Source organism: Scomber japonicus, chromosome 3 (genome assembly GCF_027409825.1).
Source record: "Scomber japonicus isolate fScoJap1 chromosome 3, fScoJap1.pri, whole genome shotgun sequence".
Classification (NCBI taxonomy): domain Eukaryota; kingdom Metazoa; phylum Chordata; class Actinopteri; order Scombriformes; family Scombridae; genus Scomber; species Scomber japonicus.
In genome coordinates this window covers 22,775,133-22,797,618 of record NC_070580.1, presented here as the reverse complement: position 1 = coordinate 22,797,618, position 22,486 = coordinate 22,775,133, and the positions used below count along the sequence as shown (strand labels likewise).

General features: G+C 39.4%; 1 protein-coding gene across 6 annotated transcripts in view; it reads right to left on the bottom strand.

Moving 5' to 3' along the window:
• Nucleotides 1-22,486, bottom strand: part of kcnab2a (potassium voltage-gated channel subfamily A regulatory beta subunit 2a) — an 88,934-nt gene that overhangs the window by 2,667 nt on the left and 63,781 nt on the right. For 4 of the 6 annotated variants that reach the window (XM_053316446.1, XM_053316442.1, XM_053316441.1 and 1 more), the window contains 11 exons: nt 12,043-12,086; nt 11,733-11,770; nt 11,403-11,482; nt 6,564-6,608; nt 5,996-6,040; nt 5,681-5,724; nt 5,323-5,409; nt 3,736-3,821; nt 3,391-3,511; nt 2,983-3,077; nt 1,600-1,720 (listed from right to left, as the gene is read on the bottom strand). In XM_053316446.1, the coding sequence (XP_053172421.1) occupies nt 1,600-1,720; nt 2,983-3,077; nt 3,391-3,511; nt 3,736-3,821; nt 5,323-5,409; nt 5,681-5,724; nt 5,996-6,040; nt 6,564-6,608; nt 11,403-11,482; nt 11,733-11,770; nt 12,043-12,086 (806 nt within the window). Of the gene's footprint in view, nt 1-1,599; nt 1,721-2,982; nt 3,078-3,390; nt 3,512-3,735; nt 3,862-5,302; nt 5,410-5,680; nt 5,725-5,995; nt 6,041-6,563; nt 6,609-11,402; nt 11,483-11,732; nt 11,771-12,042; nt 12,087-22,486 lie in introns of all 6 variants that reach the window. The other 2 variants (XM_053316443.1, XM_053316447.1) reach the window with 2 other exon arrangements.

Here is a 22,486-nt window from a genome sequence, read left to right as displayed (position 1 = left end):
TTAATAATAAAATTAAATCAATAAACATGACCTAGACTCAGATAAATGGAAGAAAATTCATGGATGGACTAACCAAAGCAATTAAATAATTGATTTTTTTCTTAAAACCACATACAAAAAATGATGTTACTGAAGAAGAAATATTGAAGTGTGTAAATAAAAGTCCCTTTTTTCAATTTCAAATCTTATTAAGAATTTGAAACCTGCAGAAGTATAGAAATATTATCAGAAAAATATACTTTATCTATTTATTCTATAAAATGTACTTATTATTTTCATTATTATAATGGAACGGAATGGGACAAAATGGATATGAGTAAATGCACTTTATTACAGTATATACTGCAATCTACTAATAATACGCAGGAAACTCGTTTTTGTAATCTCTTTGAACAGACTAGCACAAAAAACCCAACTCTATTTGGTGTGGTATTATAATTGTGAGTGGTATTATGCAATGCAAATACTGTACATGCTTTTGCAATTGAGGAAAATACACTTGTAAGAAGGTTACGTTGTGAAGGGATGGAGAATTTGGCTGTAAAATAGTGGGATTATGATTCTACACCAATCTCCCACCAACAGGAGAATATGGCCAAAAATGACACCAGCTGAGGGTCTGACGCAAGAGTAGACCTCCCCTCAGGTCACTGAGATATCCGCAACATCTATTGGCTCGGTTCTCCCGCTCATGACCACAGTATATTTCCTGGATTTATCATTTGCTACAGGAGCACCTGGCCTCAAAATCAAGCCACAGGCAGGAGGGAGGACGTACGCTATGTCATTATATAGTTTTTATTCAATACTGGAGTGCCACAGTGATGTAGATGACTACATGGTAGACATAAATTGCCCGTGCTGCCATCCGGAGTGCTGGAAGGATTTATGGTAATTGGGAGAGATGAGGGTGTCCACTAATAGGCCGTGAAAACTAATCTATGACACTGCATTACTGTGAGAGTGAAAAATATAAGCAGAGATAGGAGATGGAGTCCCAGATTTACTTGGTGTGTCCCTCATGTTTGACGCTTTAATGGCCCTCACAGGAGAGCGTGTGTTTGCACATTCTCACTTTCCTTTCAATCGATATGGGTCACTCCTGGATTTATGTCCAGGATGCTATTTTAATGCTGACACTGGAAACTGTTAAATACATGTTAAGACCAAGGGAAACTGCAGGGCTGCATATATAAACACATACTGTGAACATGTTTGCATTCCATATATTTGTATTTACAACATTACTGTCTTAATGTATTCAGAGGACTGTGCCAGAGCCATGTCTAGAAGATACTGGATATCTTGTTAATGTTGCTGTTATTCCTACTGGTCCCTGACACACAAAGAGAAAAGTTGTAGATGAGTTTATATCCGTTTAACATGCATTATTTATCTTCCAGTTTCGTGTTTCCTATTCTTTCTTATTCTCAGTATTCTCTTTTTAGAAACCACAGTAGACAGACACACACGAGACAATACAACATAACACCAGTCAAACCAAACAGCTGCAAGAGCGATGTTGACCTCGGCCTGTCCGAGGCAGAGGGACGGACAGACAGACAGAAAGAGAGAGAGCGGCAGAATGTATCTGCGTACCGATGGCGAGTTGGGGCAGAGTGCAGCCCAGCCGCTCCGCGATTGCCTGCAGCTCTTTCAACTTCGCCTGCTGACGCCGGCCCTCCTCGCTCAAGATCTTGTCCTTCAACCACTGGTAACCCTGTCGAAAACACAGCACACCTGCTCAAAAACACAGCCCTGCTCACACCGCTGCGCTGCAGCTCCTGTGTCACCAGGGCCTGTTTTTAAACATGTGACTCTGTCTCCTGCTGTCTACACCACAGCCAGGGAAACATAGCTCAAGCTATGCTTTGTATGCTGATTACTTTGTTTTTTATTAGAATTACAAAGTTACAATTATTAGAGAAATATATATTCTATACTGAAATTATACTGTCTTTAGTCAAAACTGTAATCTTTATATTGTATCAAGGATCATGAATTACATCATAGGACTATGAGTAAGAAATAAGAACCAGTAACAGAGCCAAAAATACCACAAACATCCACAGGCAACAATGAACGAAGCAGGAAGCAGCACATTCCACACATGTTGTCAAAAAGTACTGCACAACACCAAAATGGAGAGCTAGATTCATGAACCAGGAGAGGTCTAATCGACAGTCACTGACACACGATCCACAGACACACAACATGCCACTCTATCACAAAAGGACAGATCATTGCATTAAGTAACGGCTTGACTTCTGTGAAATGTAGAGGTGGAGTTTTTGGTTTAATGACTGGATGAGAAATGTCAAAATCTTGTTTTCAGTAACACAAACATGATTTGACATGAAGGGTCATGTGTGGTTTCTGTGTTATAAATTCATATGTTGCTTCAAATTGAAATATTCCTCTGGGTTTCTGAATTCCCACTGAATCAACTTGCCTGCTCATTAATGTTGAAGATAATATGAACGATATGTTGCCTAATGCTTAGCAAAAAACAATACTGTTTCAAATGATTCCAAGGTACAAATGTGTTGCTAGAATAACATAAAATCACTTCAGTATTGTATTCAGTATTTTAATCTGGTTCCAAGTTGACAATGTATTTAAATAATTACATGCTGTCCTGTTATCATCCTGCGAGATGTATTTTTCTGCATATCTTGTGTGTATTCATGTGCATGTTGTAAATGTGTGAAGAAAATGAATTAAAGCTGACACCAGCTGGAAAACAGTGTCAAGCAGCGCTGCTTGTGACAAGGTACACAGTGCATGGCGTCAACATGGCACTGAAAACACAAACATATACAGTATGTGAGTTAAGGAACCTGAAAAACACAAACACACGATAAATAACAAACCAACAAAGTGTGACAACCAGTAACCAGTAGGGAAACAGACAACAGTTACACCAGCACAGATGATCAGAGCGAGGATTAAGATGGAAAACAGCGAGCGAGGTTTGTCTACCTTCAGAGAGGCCCGAGAGTAGGGAGGCACCCTGCCATCATATTTCCCTGAAATGATCCCGCAGGCTAGTGGTGACCACGTCATGGCCCCCACACCTGTAAACATAAACATGTGATGATCAAAATTGTCTCTGACAGACAGATGGCTCTTTCCCGCAAACAAAAACAAACAAAAACAGGAACTGAGCATTTAAAAAAACAAAAAAAAACCTTGATATTTTAACACAAAGTGAGTAAAATGATGGTCTGTTTAAGAACCCAACAACATAAAAAATCATCAAAGCTTTGTTCCCAAACGTAGCAGGTTTGTGTGGGTGTAATTACAGAAATCTTCCAAAGTCTGTTGGTCAGACTTTGCGTCCAAAACATCTCTAACATGACCATAAAGGAGACCTCCATCACTGCTCACCTATCTTATGGAAGAGCTCAGGTAGTTGTACCTCCACCTTCTCTCTCTGAAACATGTGGTACTCAGCCTGCTCACAGATAGGAGGAATCTGGTTGAACTGTCGTGCCACAGAATAGGCTTCCTACAGGGAAACATGGAATAAACAGGATTAGGCTGATATATAGTATGATATCATGTATTTAATAAGACGAACATTACTGAACATCAAGAACAGAAGCAGGTAGAATACAGCAGATCAAACATAAATGAATGGAAATAGAAAAAACTGCTCTCTCTTTTAGTGGCAATTCATATTTCCCAAAAAATGTTTGATGTATGATGTTTTTCATCTACACTGAATCTCACCATTATCTCCATTGGGCTCCAGCGGGATGTCCCCCAGTACATGGCCATGCCTTGATTTATCACATGGGTCATTGCTCGCACCGTTTCTGTGAATACAAATACACACAAAAAAAAAATTAAAGACACCTTCAGTTCAGACATGACCTTGTAGTATTTTCACAATTTCCACAACAATCTCACAATGTCTAGTCTATTGTACTGTATCTAAACCACTTAGTCTCATAAAAGGTGTATTTGTTAACATCCCCAATCTGAATGGACCGGACTACTCAGGACAAAGGTGGAAAAGCTGATTATGTTAATTAGGGTGGAAGAGTAATTCATTCTGATGACATCTATTCAAATCAAGGCAGATGACATTAATGTTAAAATCCACAAGCGTTGGCAAGATGCTACAAGAGAGCAGAGAAGAGCCCAGTGAATGAATTAAAGAGATGACACATGTTTGTATCAGCTCACATCTTTAATCATGGACTACTTATCTACAGAAACGGCACAACAGTGAAACAATGAAAGTAATAAAAATAGATTCAGCTATATAAAATGAAAAATATATCAAGGACGATGTTATTTTCCATTAATGGGGTGACTTCAGGTTGACTGTATGTGACACAGAGATTAGTGTTGTGTTATTCTGTACATTTCTGTATTTTATTTGGAGGCTTAAGATAGGCATTTCATTTTACAGCCCTATCTTATCTTGTGTGTGACGGCGAATGAAATCTCATATTACCCAGCTGTATTTTCTGTCACAGAGCACTGGCCTTAATATCAAACACGTTAGATAACAATCGGGGTCCAAGACAACATCAGGAGCACAGGAGCGCAATAAAACAATCCATCCATCCATCTATTCACCTTTCTGACATGCTCGTCTGGGACTACCAACTCAGGCGCTCTGTCGTCTAGTGGGTGCTTGGCTTAAAAGGGTTTCTCTGTAAACTGACAGAACAGCAGTTTACCTCCTTTTCAACCCGTAGACTGCACTTTGGCTACTGCCAGAATAAAATATACCAGATGGTCTAAACTACTGTAATTTTGAACACGTAGGCTCAAAGCCGTCCGTGCGAACCGAGTGCAAACATTACAGAACAGATGGGCAAAAGAATTGCCTCTACTTTTCCATCAAATTGCTCCGGCTTCTTCAGGCCAACGTGACATTAAGATTTTGTGAAAGGGCCAGGGCTAGTGAAGCATCAAACTGAAGGCAGGAAGATGACCTCTGACCGAACTCTACCCCAAACAGGAACTCTGACATGGGAGCAGATGGATACTGTGTGACCAGCTGCGCCCACACACAGTTAGCACTCTGCCATTTAAAGGTCTCCAGCATCAGTATCTATCCTCATTCTGACTGTGGAGGTGGAAGTGCCAAGACAACACGCAGCATTTAAAAATAGATATTTCAGTTACAAGAGGTTTGTACATATCTGAATCTCCACATTACAGTAGTCATAGAGACAGAAAATATATTTTTGAATGTGCACTGTAACAAAACATGAGAGTTTAAGAGTACGTGAGAGGGAGAAAGAGAAGTGATCACTTAAAAAGAAATAAAGGCTAAAGCAGATGCTATAGAAATATTACCTTCCATAGGTGTATTAGGGTCCGGTCTGTTCGCAAAAACCACATCAACGTAGTCTAACTGCAGTCTTTCTAGAGATGCTTTTAAACCTGGACATAAGAAATACAGATAACACACAGTTAGTCTACATTATCATGTTCTTCATAAATACCTCATCTAAAAATAACAACCCGTACAGAGAATTATCTTAACAGGTTAATACATTTCACCAAAAGTTTTCTTAGCAACTCCAATAACCCCAAGAGTACGTCAATTATTAAAATGCAGCCTTGATTCCCGTGAGCCAAAGAATCTAATTAGGAAGTATTTTGTTGTTGCAGTGGCAGTGTTTAATCCACTAATCTGCAGGCTGCTACTTACCTTCTATAATGTGTTTTCGGGATAAACCTCTTTCAGTTTCCGCTCTATGAGGAATAACAAAAACAGGAAAACAGTTAGAAAAATGACAAGAAATATGAATCGACCTGTCCCTCTGAGGTAATATAATATCATATATCCTCGATGAAATATGATCTAATGACTGGTTCCGTTTTATTGAAAATGCCTGACAACAGATCCGTTTGGATGACACATGATCCCATTACAGGGAGCATCATAAACAAGTCGAGAAAAATTATTATTGTTTCTCATTTGGACACACAGGCTGAATCAAAGAAGCATCCAGATGAAACTTACTTTCCGCCCCAGAAGATTTTCGTTGTTATCACCAGACTTGAACGTCTGAAAATGGAAAATGAAAGCACGTCTGTTAAAACATCTGCTAAATTATAGTCGGATGTATCTGAGCTGATGTTATCCAAAAGGTTCAGGCTACATGCTTGAACAGCTATGACGGAAAGCTTGGACACAAGCTCTGTGTAATCATACATCTCTACTTTATTGTTTCAATGTCATGCTCATCCATGTCCCATAATAGGTGTGACTGTGCCAGAACTCAGCCAGCGCCAATGTATTGACTGTTGTAGCTGTATAAACTGACAGGGCTATAGAAATGCCAATCCGGGCCAACAAAGTAAAAGACAAGGCACCAGAAGTTCATCTATTATTCAGCATCTTTGAGGAGGGACACAGGAGTGTGGGCATGGCACGGCTGCCAGCATTAATCTTTCATCTGCCTACCTTACCGTTCCAGTTAACAACACACAGCCTCCCAATATGTGCAAGGAAGGAGATGATACAAGATTACTGAGGACAGTGGGACGGAAATTAAAAAACACCAAACTCAATTAAAGTGTTCTCATACCTCCATCCTTTCTTCTTTATGATGTTCCCAAGCACCACCTCTGCCCTGTGAAGCAGATAAAGAGAAGGCATGATTAAATGAAGATTCTTAAAATGATACACCTCACTGAGATACGATTTCAAGCCTTAAATTAAAAAATGCAGCTCTGCACACATCATATACAATACACCTGTAAGTCTCTATTGGAAATGGCACCTGCTAAGGACTAGTAAGTGTGAAAGCTGCCAGGTCAGAGTCAGCGGTGCCTGAGCCCAGCTGAGCTGTGGAGCCACCACTCATTAACGGCCACAGGGGTGCTAATGAGTGACTTTACATACAACACAGGGCTCATTAAGGCTTGGCAAAAACCTGTCACTTGATATGTCTCCAGTGCTTTCACCAACCCGCAAATAATGAAACACTTCCTTGTAACAACATTTTTCTCAAAATGTACTTTAGTGGTTGTGACAGGTAAAAAAATCAAAACAGCATCTACGTTTTGGAGACATTTTGGGAGCACAGATGAAAAAAGTACCTCCTCTAATCAGTGCAGTTTTAAAATGAATGATTTTGTGTCCCTGTGTCAAAAGTGTGTTACTTAACAACAAAAACAAGTCTGTGTCAACACTGATTGGAGAGACAGTTTGACATGCAGATGTGGTAATCAGACGGAAGTTAATCAGTCATCTAAACTAGAAATACCACTAGCTTGTACCAGACTGAGACTTTAGGGTGTGTGCAAATGAAACACTGGAAGTAAACCCCTGAGGCTTTGGATGCATGAAGGAGAGGGAGTGGAGGGACCTGAAACTGTGGAGCCATCATCAACCACCTGCACTGGACTGCAGCTTCCACTCCTAAAGGAGATCGAGATTTAATGGAGGCTCAGTGGCAAAGCAAGGTGAACCATATTCAGGACATCCATGAACTCAACACACCTGCATTTCCCTGCTACACACATCCACCTCTGGAGAAAGAAGCATTAAACAAAGGAGGGGCCAAAACCAGGTACAAGATGCTGTGTACAATATGAGGCTAAAAATGATTAGAGGTCTAGTCTTCAGAGGTGCTGGTTGGTTTTTTATTTATACTGGTTCCAATGTGCTCCAAAAATAAAATAATGTGCTGAGGAAAGTTCTTAATTATCAATATACAACTTAGACTGTGCAATGAATAACTTTTATTATGATTTATTAAGACAGCAAAGTTATATTATTATGCCAGAGCTGGTATTGAAGTTCATCACTCACTGCAGTTCCATCATGTAAAAATAGTATTTGTCAATAAATCTTATAAAATATTTCTTTATGCAGGATTTATAGAAGCTATTAAACTGGAGAGCGTAGCTGCTAGAACAGCTTCAGTGAATGATGTTGGGCTGTTGTACGCACAGCATCAGAGTTTCTCACTAGAAGCGTTTCACTCCTCCATCCTCCACCTAGCACTAAAGCATGCTGGTCTCTCCTCTCTGAGGATGTACAGCAGGTTTGTGTGATCTTGTAAGAATTAGTGCCTCTAAACTTAATCCAAACTAATAAAGCAACCCTGCCCTCATTCATATACATAGGGTGAACAAAATATTAGAAACACCTCTCAGTATTCAATAGCACAACAAACTACAGTCTCCAAATAAAGCAGAACACTTTCAATAAAACTGAAAGTCATGGAAATAGGATTTCTTACAGGGCTGTTGGATGAGACAGAATTATCTTTGGCTAGGTGTAACTAATACTAAGTGTATTCATATATTCCTTTCTGACAACCTCCAAAATCCACAATTTAATGACAGTGTGATTGATTAGCCTCAGCACTCTGCACATCAAAGGAAAGTTTGCTATACAAGGTTCTGCAAAGGTCCATGGTTAGCTTTTTATTTGAATCAGTGCATGTATTACATATCATGTCACTGAATGTGATCTATGTGTTTTTATTTGATGGTGGGATTAAACATTGGTTTACATTTGCATTAAATAATGTGCTTTACTTTAATAGAAATATTACAACGCACTAATAGTTTTTATTTATGTAGGCTCGTTATTAATGTTAGTTTCTGATGCCTGCAGGTTGAGCCATTAATGCAGCATCTGTTTAATAATTATGAAGCTGCTCTTGACTGCCTCAAACATTTTAATACATCCAAACACTTTCCAAACACCGCATCTAACATCCTTGCTGAATTTCTGGATGATATATTATTTGTCTTAATCCTTGTTTGTTTTTGTGATAACTTCTATTCATTGTCATCCAAATTACCCCATTGAACCTCTTTGTAACTTTCTCTATAGTCCTGTTAAAAAAGTTAAATTAGAAACACATCTCTTTCTTTATCTGCCTCTCTTGTGTGGAGTTACATCAGACACTGTGACGTGTAATTGACTTAACAAGCTGATCTTTGTGCTTTAGTTTCTGTTGTGATTAAGTATCTTGCCAGCAGACAATCACCACTAATCCTGGTACTGCTTGACATGTGATAGCAAATGTTACAACATTGTGAGGTGAAATAACACCGCATTACGAGCCACTAGCAGCACATCTGCCTGGTTCCCCACTAGATCTAACATCCTAGCTGAATTTCTGGATGATATATTATTTGTCTTAATCCTTGTTTGTTTCTGATCATTTGGACATTTGGACTCCTTTGCATCAATATTATCATCATTATTATTTTGTGAGGTTGCATCATTTTCCACTCATTAGTTCATTGAGGTCGGCAACCTGCAAGTTGCTCTTTAAACAACGAACAGTCAAGCACTCCCCCGAGAGCAATAGTGTGTGTATGTTTGTGTGCATAATAGTGTGTGAATGTGTCTCTGGCAAGCATCCACGCAGTGCACTGTGTTGGCCTTCTGAAATGTGTGTAATTTGAGAGCCCAAACATAAGGTACAGTGTGCCTTGAGCAGGTTGACTTTCTTCATTCATCCATTAATTAGGTTTTTATTCCTGTGCCGAGTCTATGTTATGACTTACAGCAGCAGCCATGACATAACACTGCATTATTCATGGATTTATAATATTTTATGTCTTCCAGATTTCTCTGTAATTATGCAACCAATTTGTTACTGGTTTCACACAATACCATGCAATTACTATGCATCTAGAGCAAAATGTCTAAGCCTGAAATAAAATGAAGACGGAAATTCAGTTCTGCCAATTACTGGCATACTTTTGAACGCTGTGACGCCATATGTGTTGGCTGATAACAGCAGCTACATGAGATAAGCAGAACATGTTTATTTGTGCAATTACACATTTATTTATATTTCTCAGAAACAGTAGCCTGCGTATTGGGATGGATACGCTGGTTAAGAATCACAATCAATATTTAATTAAATATCTCTGTGTACTGAATGTTTGTTTCATGACTATTTCTGTGTTTTGTAGGGCTAAACCAGGACAAACATGCCAAACTAACAGTCAACAACTGTGAAAAGCTGAGAAGGGAGTGAGTGAGCGTGAGTGTGAGCACAGCTTACAAATCTCGTTTATCTGTCTGTGTTCTCAGCACAGAATCAACATTACAGCCGTCGACTGTACAACCACCAGCACCGCTTCACGTTCTCCGAGTCTGCCTGATGAAGGCATTGCAGCAAGCCTGAACCACACACTTCACTTGAAAGCTTTTTCCATTCTGATGTGATAAGTGTGTAGTTTGTTCTACTCCTGTGTGTGTGTGTGTGTGTGTGTGTAATATAAGCTCCTCTGTGCTGCTTTGCAATGGAAGCTGTCAGGATTAACACCTGTGCAAAACATACTAAGCTGTGTGACACACTGTCACAAACACATCCCTCACAGACTTGTCCTTTCTGTCAAACTGTAGTTTGTTTTATGGTAGCATAATGATCAAAGTTAACTGGTAATGACTCAAAGATCAACGTTGTGGCTGTTTCTCTGGCCCCCATCATAAAACAACAAGGCAAACAGATTGTTGAAAGCTCTCCAGAAACAATGAAATGTGTGGTGATGACGTTTAGCAGATAACAGCAGCTCATGAACTCGGGGAGAAATGAGGAAAACTACTAAGAGAATCTGCATGTTTCTTGTCTTTTAGCTTTCTTTTGATTTTCTTTTGTGAGAAGCTGACACTCTGAAGCTTCTCTCCAAATATAATAGCAAAGCTAGAATATTCTTGGGAGGATTTAAAAAAAAAAGGACTTGGTGCTGTTAATCAGAGATACTGTTTGCAAAGGATAATCCCTTAGATTATTTCAAAGCACCCAAGTTACTACAAAGCCAGATTAATCCACGCTAGAATTTAAACCATCACTACATACAGCGATATGGTAGTACAGGGCTGCGTTCTGGGGTTAAAAATATCCCCACTGCCTGACTTATAAATTTAGACCAAGACTATGTATATCTAAACCCTGATGAATGTTACTGCAACAATGACGGGGTGCTGATCAAAAAGACAATCCTAATTCCAGGTCTGTGTTTAAAACGAGACAATGGAACTATTCTCTGCCAAAAAATAGTCCCAGTGACAAGAGTTAACCGTGAGGTCAACGGATTACAAAGTCCATTAACTTTTTTTTCCTGGCAAGATACTTCACTGTTTATTTTTAGTAAAGTAATTTTTATTACTGGAGTGCATTGACCTTTAAAGCATCAGGGATTGTCTTGAGTAGAAATAATATGCAAGCAGCTTCACTTCTTTACAGCACAGGCCTGGGCGTAGCATTTTAGTACTTATATCCTTTCTAAAGCAGTGAACATGTGCTTGTGCACTCCCACTGAGGCAGCCTTAACTATAGTTTATGATCTTTACCCGGTGACTTTGTAATCAATCACATGTCAGCAGCTTGGTAATATTTGGTCTTGCTGCTCACTGATATATGACCTGCGGCACAGGATACACTCACTTTCCAGCAGCGTAGACCTCCGCTGTGTCAAACAGATTGATACCATTTTCATAGGCCAGAGTCATCAGCTGCTCTGCCATCTGTTGAGAGAGCAGGGGAGACAGAAACAGAGAGGGGTAAGGATGGGGTGAGAGATCACTGATGTGAGGTGTTAAGGTTTTTCCAATTATTAAACTTCCATCACAAGACAAAAGCAGCTTTGCTTTATATAGCAAATATTTACTCTGGCAGTATGTTTTCACCATAAGTTCAAATAGGATGTGACATACTGTATGGAGGGTTTCTATTCCCAAACTTTGAGGAAAGATGACAAAAACCATCTGCTCTCACCTCATCTGTTATCTGTCCACCGAACGTCACCCATGTTCCTACAGAGAGGGAGAGAGGGATCAGGGTATAAGTAAACTAACACACATGTGCTCGCAAATAAGCAAATGAGCAGTGATGCTATATATATTGCATAAGTGATACTCCACAAACTGTAGAAGATACATCACTGAAAGATGATATAAGCTATAACATTAGTTTCTCCCTATTTGAAGAGGAAGTACTGCAGGGTTATCAGTTCCCCTTATGCTTATATAAGTCTTTGGGATACAGCAAACTTCTCAGTGTGTTTCGTGATCCAAGAGACTCTTACCTAATCCGAGGCAGGACACCCGCAGGCCTGACTTCCCAAGGTTTCTGTCAAAACAGAGAGAATTACATTAACGTTAATGTAGCATTGAGGTGGCAGTGATTTGTTTTGCACCCTGGTGGTGGTTATGGCCATTAGAGTAGGACTTGAAGTCTCATTTTAACATTGACTGATTGAAAAATAAGCAATCCTTCGGCAATGTTAGCTTTAATTCTGTAAGAAGTAAAGTATGTTCATAGGGTTTTTTTTACTGCAGTGGAGGATTACAGTCATGGGCACTGAGAAGAACAGGGTTTCATATGGATTTGAAGCCAGCCTGCATCTATTGCAACACTGACACATGTAGATTGGATGTCTAAGGAGAGTCAGTTAACACGTGTGCCAACAATGAGAATGTGTGTGCAGAGAAATAGCAGGGCAAAGTCAGAGGGAAAGAGAGAGGCAGTGGGTCTTAAGCAGGCCCACCATGACATCCAGTGAAATTTCTTGCAGCACACCAGGATCCCTCAGCCGCCATATGACTCACATCCTCTACAACAACGAAGAAGCTTGACTACTCAGTACTTCCTCCTAAAGCTGGCATCTCTGAGCCTATCACAGTCCAGACAGACCTGCTCTGCTGACAATCACAGCTTTGGTTCTGTCTTTGATTCTTTTGTGCCAGCTATTAAACTTTTCTCTGGTTCCTAGTAAAAAGTCAACATCATAAGGAATTTATTTTAAATGCCGAAATAACTTTTCTGTTTCAATTTGTTGTTTTTTCTTTTTTTTTCCATGAGGGATTTAGAGTGTATAGTCAGACCGACAAACCTTGAAAGCTTAATAATTCTATTTCTTTGGATATCTCAGATCTAAGAAATGATTAAAACACATAAAATGAAGTGTGCTACTTCTGGCCAACCTCTTTCAAAAGATAAGCGGGCGATATGAAAAGATTAAAAAAAAAGGGGGCATCAGAGATGATGTAACATGTGCAGGAGTCAAAGTGAGTGTGTGGGAGGATATGTACTATATATTGTTTTTAATTTATATTTAGACTGCCTGTATGGACATACGGCTGAAATGAAAAGCAGTAGTGGGGAGGGGGCAGAGGATAGGTGTGCTGTGTGTGTCTGTGAGTGTTTGTGCCTGAATGTGTGAGCGGGATTGTGTGTGAGTGTGTGTGTGGGTGTTTTGTGAAGCCATGACAAGATTACTGAATTGCTGCAGTGACTAACAACACCTATTTTAATGTGGTCAGAACACCAAGTCCAAAAAACACTGAATAAAGCATTTAAAATAAATATGGAAATCTGTAATCAGTAACATATCCTCTTTAAGTGGGCTACATATGTGTTGTAATGCAAAAAACAAACAAAACAAAAAAACAAGCTCTTAAAATGCTTTAAGTTTCTTTTTGATGTATCTCCATATGCTTTCTATTTTGGAAGAGTTAATCCAGTTAAATGTTCACTATATCATCCAAGATCATTAGTTCCACCCCTACTGAACCACCCTGAATGCTAATGAAGTCTCTCAGTTTGTTTAGATGCTGATCTTTGCTTGTCTAAAGCAACAAAAAATTTCACAAAAGGTATTTCAGAGCGAAGAATCGACCGTGTTCTGACCCATAAGAGGTTCCACTGAGGTCAAGTGACATTAAAGAAACAACAACAGCAACAAAAAAACTCATTCTATTCTTGTTTTTGCTTTTAAAGCATTTGTGTCAAACCTTCTCCAAAGAGCCTCATTAAAAAGATCTGATTTGGTCAGTGAGGTCTGTAATCGTGTTACAGTCTGATGACGTCACGTATAGGAGCACATTAACTTACAAGTAAACACAGTCAGTCATCCCAGAGAAGCGAAAGAGATAAAGATAATCTAGAGGGACCACATGCCCTTATGGTGCACTGTGGTGACAAGGTTAACACAAGTCCCCTCTGGCAAACCACTGCAGCTAATCTACAATTAACTGCTTCTTAATTGTATGAGTAAAATACCCCCTCAGGGCGAGACTGCTGTTAAGCCTCACAAACAAAGATAACTGAAAACAAAGGCAGTTACTAACCAAAATTGTTAGTGGACCGTGTTTGCTGGAGTGTTTTTAATGATGAACATTGGTCCAGTGGTAGAGCAAAATTCCTTCAAGTTTCTGCTTGACTGTGTCCTACTTTAAATCGGTCATGAACACTGTAGAGTTTGTCTCTTAGCACTGTTGTGCACGAGATCACTATTTTACAATTCTACGTTTAGATAGACAGATAGATACTTTATTGTCCTCATGGGGGAAATTTGTCTTGGACTTTACAAAGCTAGACCCATCAACAGATATGGGCATAACACCAGCACACATAATACATTGAGTACACAAAGGCACAATACAAAATAATTTAGTGCAAATAGTGCAGGGTATAAGTCAGTTAAGATTTACACTAAGTCTTTAGTATCACCAAAACGGAAATGCCCAAACAGTGTTCCCTCATCTCATTCCATGAAGGTTATCAGATAAAACCTGTCATCATCAATTTAGACTACAGAAATGACAGAAATGTGTCACAGAACAAAAAACATCATGCCATGACTCTGCCTGGAAGGCAACAAACAACATTGTCCTGATGCTAACTGTTGCCGTAACCTCCACTTATTTAAGGCTATTATTTAATATTCCAGCTAATAAAAGGAACAAAGGAATTTTTTAAACGATGCAGCACACACCTCTGAGCTCTGTATCTACTGCCTGATGGTGACAGCTTATACTCTGAGTACAGAAAATGGAATGGATCGCAAAGGATACTCTTTACCTGTCTGAGTACGCACTAGTCAAAGAGAGATTGCATAAGTGTTGTATAAGTATGCTTTAAGTGTGAAAACTACACATACTGTACAGCACCAGTGCATTTAAGCACTTTACCAAAACCTAAAAATAAGTAACAAGGATATCAGAATACACAGCTATACCCTTGCCATTGTTCTCTGTGTAAGGATGTCCTTTTGTCAGCACATCGTTGCGTTCAATATTTTACTAGACTGGCCTTGAATACTGTGCGTTGCTGCAATAACCCGCTGCCAGGGCCTGGAAGCAGACTGGGGTCAGGTTCCTGCTGAGCCTCAGCAGACATGAACCACAACAGTAAAGTCACATCCTCCTCAATAATGAAGGAGAAGGTACAGTACAGGAGAGCAACACCACACCGAACATGGAGACAAAGCCAGATGGGACTCAGTGAACAGCGACCATGATTTCCACTACACTTGTTTACTTTGAATTACCAGGTAATCTTTCTCCGAGGTTTCCATTAACATCAGTGTTGTGATCCAATCAGCACAAAGACTGAATACAACAGGCGGGGGGGCGGGGTGTTGTTGTGTTCAGCTTGACACAAAGGATCCTGTCAATCATTCAGAAACCCTCAAAGGAATACAAACTGTGGAAAGCAGCTGAACTGCAATATGTTTTCTTTTAGTAAAGGTCAACAACAGTCAGGGAATATCAGAGGTCACCTCAGAGTTTCTTTCAGTCATTTATTTCTAATTATTGGATTATTGATTATTGGAATAATCTGGTGTACCACTGGTGGAATAGCGTGCAGTAACAGTGTTCAGCTACCACTGTGCCTGCAGACCTTACCTCTATAATGTTTCCTTTCGTTAATAACATTACAGCTCAGCTAATTGCATCTACTCACACAATTCCCCCAACCTTGAAATAACATGTGGAACAGGAGAAAAATGTATGTTTTATTAACCAAACAGATGTATCAATCTTTGATAACACTTACAGGTCACTGCAGCAGGAGAACTGAAGTATCAACACTGAATAGATAGCTACCCACCCAAAAGAAACTGTGTATATTGTTTGAATAAATACTCCCATGAACAGAGTTATTAAGATGGGGGGGGGGGGGGGGCTGCTTCCTGACATCCCTTTATCCATTCACTGACAATTTTGAAAATGCTGAACCAGAGCCATGACACCCATATCATGTTATAATCTTGGTCCAAAGTCAAAAATAACATAATCTGTTCCAAATTTGTCTGTACACTAATAGAAATGATGCCGTGATGATTATCCTAACAGTATACTTATTCTCATCCCCCACCACTATGAACACATAGTTGGATTTCATTGTTATGATGTTACTTAAAAGAGGTCAAATGTAAGTTAAACTACTACTCATTCATTTTAGTCAATATAATTAGATTAGAAAGGCAGGACATTCAAACATCCAAAACAACAATTCTTAACCAAGTTTCAGGATGTGAATTGGTGATGAACTCAGTCTATTAGGTATTACAGGTATTAGTAATATTTTATACTAGGCATCAAGTGAATGCCTATTGTGTAAAATTTGCTATAATTGCATGTTTTAAAACTATGCTTAAGAGGTTGACAGTGACTGATCTGTAACAATTGTTTGCCAATTATCAGTCATATACTACCATAAATCATATCTGTAAAGTTTAAATTATTAAGTAAAGTTATTGAATGAGGTATGAGTATAGAGTGAAAGGATACACTGAAGGCGTAGGCAGACTGGGAGGCAGAGAGGATTTAAAATCAGGTTGAAGTCAGCAGACAGGACAGGACAGGTGATGAATGAGGAAACAAGGTCACAGAGCTGTAAAGAGGAACGTGTTGAGAGATATGTTCACCGAGCAGAACTATTAATACAACCTCACCCGTGGCTTCCACAGAAAAATGCACACACCCTGAATGCCACCAGCTCGTGATGGCTGCAGGTGGCTTTTTCCTCCATTAAAGGTTCATGTAATGTCCGTTCCACTTAAAGGGGGGGACAGAGCGACAGTTGGGATATTGGATATTGGATAAAAGCTGTCTTAACTAGGAAGAAAGGAAGACAAAGGAATAAGGTGACCCAATTTGCCCCAAAAAGCTGCTTACACACATTAATGATGATAAAAAGAACTATTCATCCCAAAGTTACAATTTCATCATCATCATGTTAGCCCCTGTTATCCAATTACCTCCAGTATTCACCTCATCGGTTTAAAAGATGAATGGTTGTGCTCTTTGTTGTGAACATCCTACAGCATTTAGCCATGAGGCGTTCACTCGCTGCCAGCTGAATGACCTTATTTTCTAACTCAAAAAAAAAAAAAAAAAGAGACTTCATTCTTGTTTCAGATAAAACCCAATGTGGAATTGTGGGGGTGGCTTCAAACGGAAGGTGAGTGGATAAAGACAGATTTTGCTTCTTTTGGGAACTGAACTCTTTCCTTTGAAGATCCCATCTCAACACAGAGCTTTAACTTTACAGTAGGGAACACAGTACATGAAAATGGCTGGAGACCATTACAAAGATGTTCATCCTATCTTGGTTCAATAAAGGTACCATCTATATTATAAAGAGAGTCCCAAACACCCTCTGAAACCTGAGCTCTACCTCACACACGCAACATCTTTCAATATCTTTCGACAAGTCATTTGTGGTACATACACACTTATGCATTTGAAACAAAGTAATTAAAAATCTGAAATGGTTGGAAACATGGATTTGGCTAGCTAATGGTAAGAAATCTTTATGAACTTCACAGGAAAGATTATTTTTGTTATTGGGGAATATTCCTTTGAGTGTCATAAGAAGCAAATTTAGGGTAAGTGTGGGTCAGATCAAGACAGTAAAAGAAACTCAACTAATTGTATTATCACAGCCAAAATATTGTATATTAATTCAATGTTTCCTGTCAACAACAGAGCTGAAACAACTAAATTTGATAGCTGGCTTATGATTTTTTTTTTAAAGATTTTTTCCGGCATAGATGCCTGGGGGGGGGTTGACATGCAGCAAAGGTCCTCCAGCCGGGCATGCGCTTTAACCACTCGACCACCAGCGCGCCCCAATAGCTGGCTAATGATTTAAGCTATTTTTCCCAACAAAAGGGCCAAACATGTTTTAAAATCCAGCTTCTCTCCTCTTCATCTTATGTGATAATAAACTGAATGGCTTTTGGGTTTGGACTGTTGGCTGGATAATAACAATTTAAACACATCACACTGACTGTTAGAAAACTGTATTTTCTGACTTTTTATAGACCAAATAATTACTAAATCAATCAAGAAAATATTAAGCAGATTAATCAATAATTTAAATATTTGCTGTTGAATCCCTAGTCTATTATGTAACTCCTTATTTCAAGCAACCTTCTGGCCATTTCTATTCATGCCGTGACTCCCAAGATCCCGCTGTCCCTTGTGGAAGCCATTAAATGAACACACACACACGGTTTTGCACTGTATACTGTTATTTGCTTGCAGTGCAATATTTGACATTAGCCTGTAAACACGTCAAATGTTATTTGGAGTATGCAACAAACGTCATACACAAAGCAGTCAGAAACAAAGAGCCACTGGCATAGAAGGACTTCAAGACAGTTGTCAATCGTTGTTTATTTTGTTTCACATAAACAGATTGCCAGCTCGAAGGGTTTTCCTGAGGGTGCATTTTGCATTTTTCTTTTAACTCGGGCATTTTCAGAGGCTCTTGTCTGGGTTAAATCTGCCAGTACCCACAGGGATGGAAAAATCTTCTGCTATATTCTGAAGTGGAGAGAGGAGGGAAAACTTACTAGAACCTGTAGGGGATTTCAAGTCTTGGCAAATCTTCTTATGCTGCATCTTCAGTATCATACTAAGCTGTACATTAACTTCCTGACATGCTTGTAAATTGAGTGAAGTAGCCAAAGGAAACTGATATTTTATGCCAGGAGACTGAATATATTCTACAGTAAAAATGAGTAAAATCATTTAAAACTGTACTTGAAAAGAAAATGCCAAACAAAAAGATATTTAGTGAGGCAAAAATTGAAGTTACTGTTCTGTCTCCAAACAAAACAGCTCAAGTCTTCAAACAAGCATGGAGCATCTTACTGATAAAAAAAAAAGCTTTCATTGAGCACTGTATGGATTCTGAGCAAATTGGTGCCATCTGCCCAATTAAAAAAAATGTTGAGGTTAAATATTCATAATACACATGACTAAGCATGATGCTTTGGGGGAGATGGGATTTTTTCCCCCTGCTGGCTTCTTTTCTGCTATTTTCTAAGTCAGCTAAAGCTCTGGCCTCCTGCTACAGTTCAGCTTCACTCCTTTTTTGTGCTACAGTTTTTCTTCCATCGCTGTCTTCCACATTACGTAAGACATGGTTCAAATGCTTGTCAAGCAGAAATAAAGGCTACAAATTTCAATGTCAAAACAAGTCTGTTGATTCTCTGTTCATTTATAAATCGAATTATAAATGAATACAAGTCGAACTGTTTATCCAGCATTAGGCTCTTGTGTGGCAACTTTTAATATACAGAATATTTGAATAGGATAACACACAGCTGTGCTAAACTAAACTTTGGGCAAAATTTATGTTTTTGCGTGCTACAGTTAGCATATCAATCACGTGTAACCCTGAAGGAAAACAAACTGCAATTCAAACAGCCCAGCACACAAATGAAATAGAATAAAATGCTTGACTGACTACAAGAGAGATACTGAGTGAATAAAAAGACTTGCCTCTTCTTGGCAGTGTACAACAGAATTAATAAATCTAGGCTATTTCTAGAGTATTTAAGAAAATAACATGCAGAGAGAAATGAGTGGTGCTAAGACACACAAGCACGCACACACACAAGTGCATACACGCAGAGGCTCTAATTAAACTCTATCAGTGAGGCAAAGAAAGAACAGCTGTCTTCATCTTCTCCTTCAACATTACACAAGTGTGTCTCTCACATGCAGACATGCTTAAAGACGCATAGGCAAAATATTTCACAACCTGCCCGCCCCCCCCTTTTCTCACTCACTCCTCTATACACCAACATAGACAAAAATCTTAGTCCATACAGTGAAACACAAATGAACCATCCCACCATTTGGCAATTCCTCTCCACAGGACCAAAGCAAACAGATGGTGAATGTTCTGTACACATTTAGGATGGTACCTACTGTAAGTGGCTACTGTGGCCTGAAACGTGCTGCGGTTGAGTCTTAGTATTTACATCAGAGTGGCCAAAGTATGCTGCTGTATGTGTTCTGTTCAACTCCCATGGTCTATTTATGATTCATATTTCAAGGGGGAGTGCAGGCTGTGAAGAGCTGGCTCCCTGATGAAGAGAAATGCAGGAAAACGTCCCAGCGTGCACCCACACTCATGACGCCCCAAATCTCACACCCACAGCTTTTGTCACCCAAGCCGATGCATGCTGAATTTGTGTAACCAAATACTGGGAAAAAAAACTATGCTTAGTTTCATAGAAATTCCCTTACAAGGACAAAAACATTCCCATAGTGACAGCACCATTAATTCAGTTTTCATTTAGCAATTCCAGCTAATGTATACAGTAACATGCATGATTAACATGAACCTTTGACATATTCTTGCATTATTGTTTTTGCCCTTTTATTTCCACTATTAACATAACATAACTCGAGGACAGAGTATTATAAGCAAAGTCTTCTCCTCGTCATTGATAATGATACATTGTAACTTCACACAGTACAGTGGGGGGATTTAAATGCCATCCACTTACACAACACTGCCAGTGGCTATTTACTGTAGCTGACTGTGATTCACTGTCAGCTTTACAACCAAAAGTGGACCTCCAGAGATGCGAGGAATCTTACTGACAGTCTGGGCAAAAGCGAGTTACTTGTAGATTTACACCAGGGGAGAAGGTGAGTCAGCTCTGATTTACATGGTCACTGCAGTAAATGATACTGAGTGCAACACAGCAGAAGTGCTGTGCAGCTGATACGAACTGTAGGAAAGAACAATACCCTGCTTTGACAAAAAAAATGTCCTCCTAAAGCACAAACTCTATGCGCAGCAGTACATAGCGAACTCTAAGATGTCTGTGCAAAGCACAAAAATGGCAGTCCAACTGAAAAATGATACTAAAACTTATTCAACTCAGCATTACTTTGCAGCAGTTTATTTGCACCGCCTACTGAAATAAAACCTGTTCTTTTAAAAGTGAGTCATTCCCGCAAGACCTTTTCCAGGATTTGGTTGATTGAGAGAAGAGCTGATTCCAGACTATGAAAAGCAGAAGCCTTATGGGATTGACTCCCTACCTGCACTGCCTGCCCAATCTAACAGATATTCTTCCATTCTCTGAGCAAGACTACTTTACATAATCATAAGCCATTTTGTGTGCATCATTAATTCAGTCCTGACTGAGGCCATTTAATCATTCCTAGGAGGTGGTGCAGGCTCTCACAGCCAAGCTTGATGATTTTAACCAGTCATGTCATGCAGACCCAGTGTCACATTACAGACTGGCTCAGTTTGTGGTGAGGCAGCCCACTAAAGCTGCAATCACTCCATACCTTGAAAAGACATTGACTTTGATGGTTTCCTCGTCCTTGTGGGGGAGGTCACTTCAACCCTAACCTGCATCCTTGCCCGTAAATGTAGTCTGACGGTCTTGATTCAAACTCAAGGCTGTCATTCAAGGAAAGAAGAGAGGACCTTAATGCAAATTAGGCTGATCTGAATTTCACACTGCTATTCTGCAGTGTGGATATATGGTGGAAAGTTTTGTTGGTTGGATAAGAGAGCTTTACAGTAACTGTGTTCGTTAGTGGAACAGTTATAAAACCACTAACCTCTTCATCTGTCAATGCCAAAATGAAAAACTCAAACAGAATTTGACAGAGAAAAAAATCTTGTGCTCAAGGATAAAAGCACAAATGCAAGGCCATGATAAAGGGCTTGCAAGCTTCAACTCCGAGAGGCACGATACACACTGACATGAGCACAGATCACTCCATCCTACTGTACTTCCTCTTGGGCATAGTGCCTTCACTAGCATTAACCTTACCACTCTCCCTTTCTTTCTTTCACTCTCTCCTTCCTTCCCTTTCATCCCTGTCTCTTCAGAACCACAAACACAATGTTGTACCCTCAGTGAATACATCTCCAAGCCTCATTCTGTATTTAGGCCTGCATTACCTTCGGTTTACATCAGATACAACCCTGGTTCACAAACACAGAGCCCGTTATGCACTTTGGACTACACTGCGGAAGCGAAGAACACAAACAGCCGCTGGCCCCTGAGCTGAAAATGATTTTACTCATTCAATATCATTAGCCTCAATAATGACAGTGTACCAACATGGTGAAGATGCCGCTAGCAAATCAGATGCAAAGGATTGTGATGCGCCTTCAGACAACAGAACTCTAGATGGGTAATGTGTTTCCTCAAATCAACACCCATTGTTAATTTCTCAGTCATTGCACCACTCATTTTTCAACTAAAACATATTCTGCTTTAAGGGCACAACATCACCTTGCAGTCTTTCTTCTTTGGGTTTGAGAGTTTGAAAAACATTATTTTCATCATAATAGAGAAAAGAACACAGTATCCAGAGCAGAAGATAAAATTATTAAAAAGGAGAAAACAGCTTACACGCTTTTGATTGAGGCTCATAGATAACAGACACAGCTTGCTGCAGACC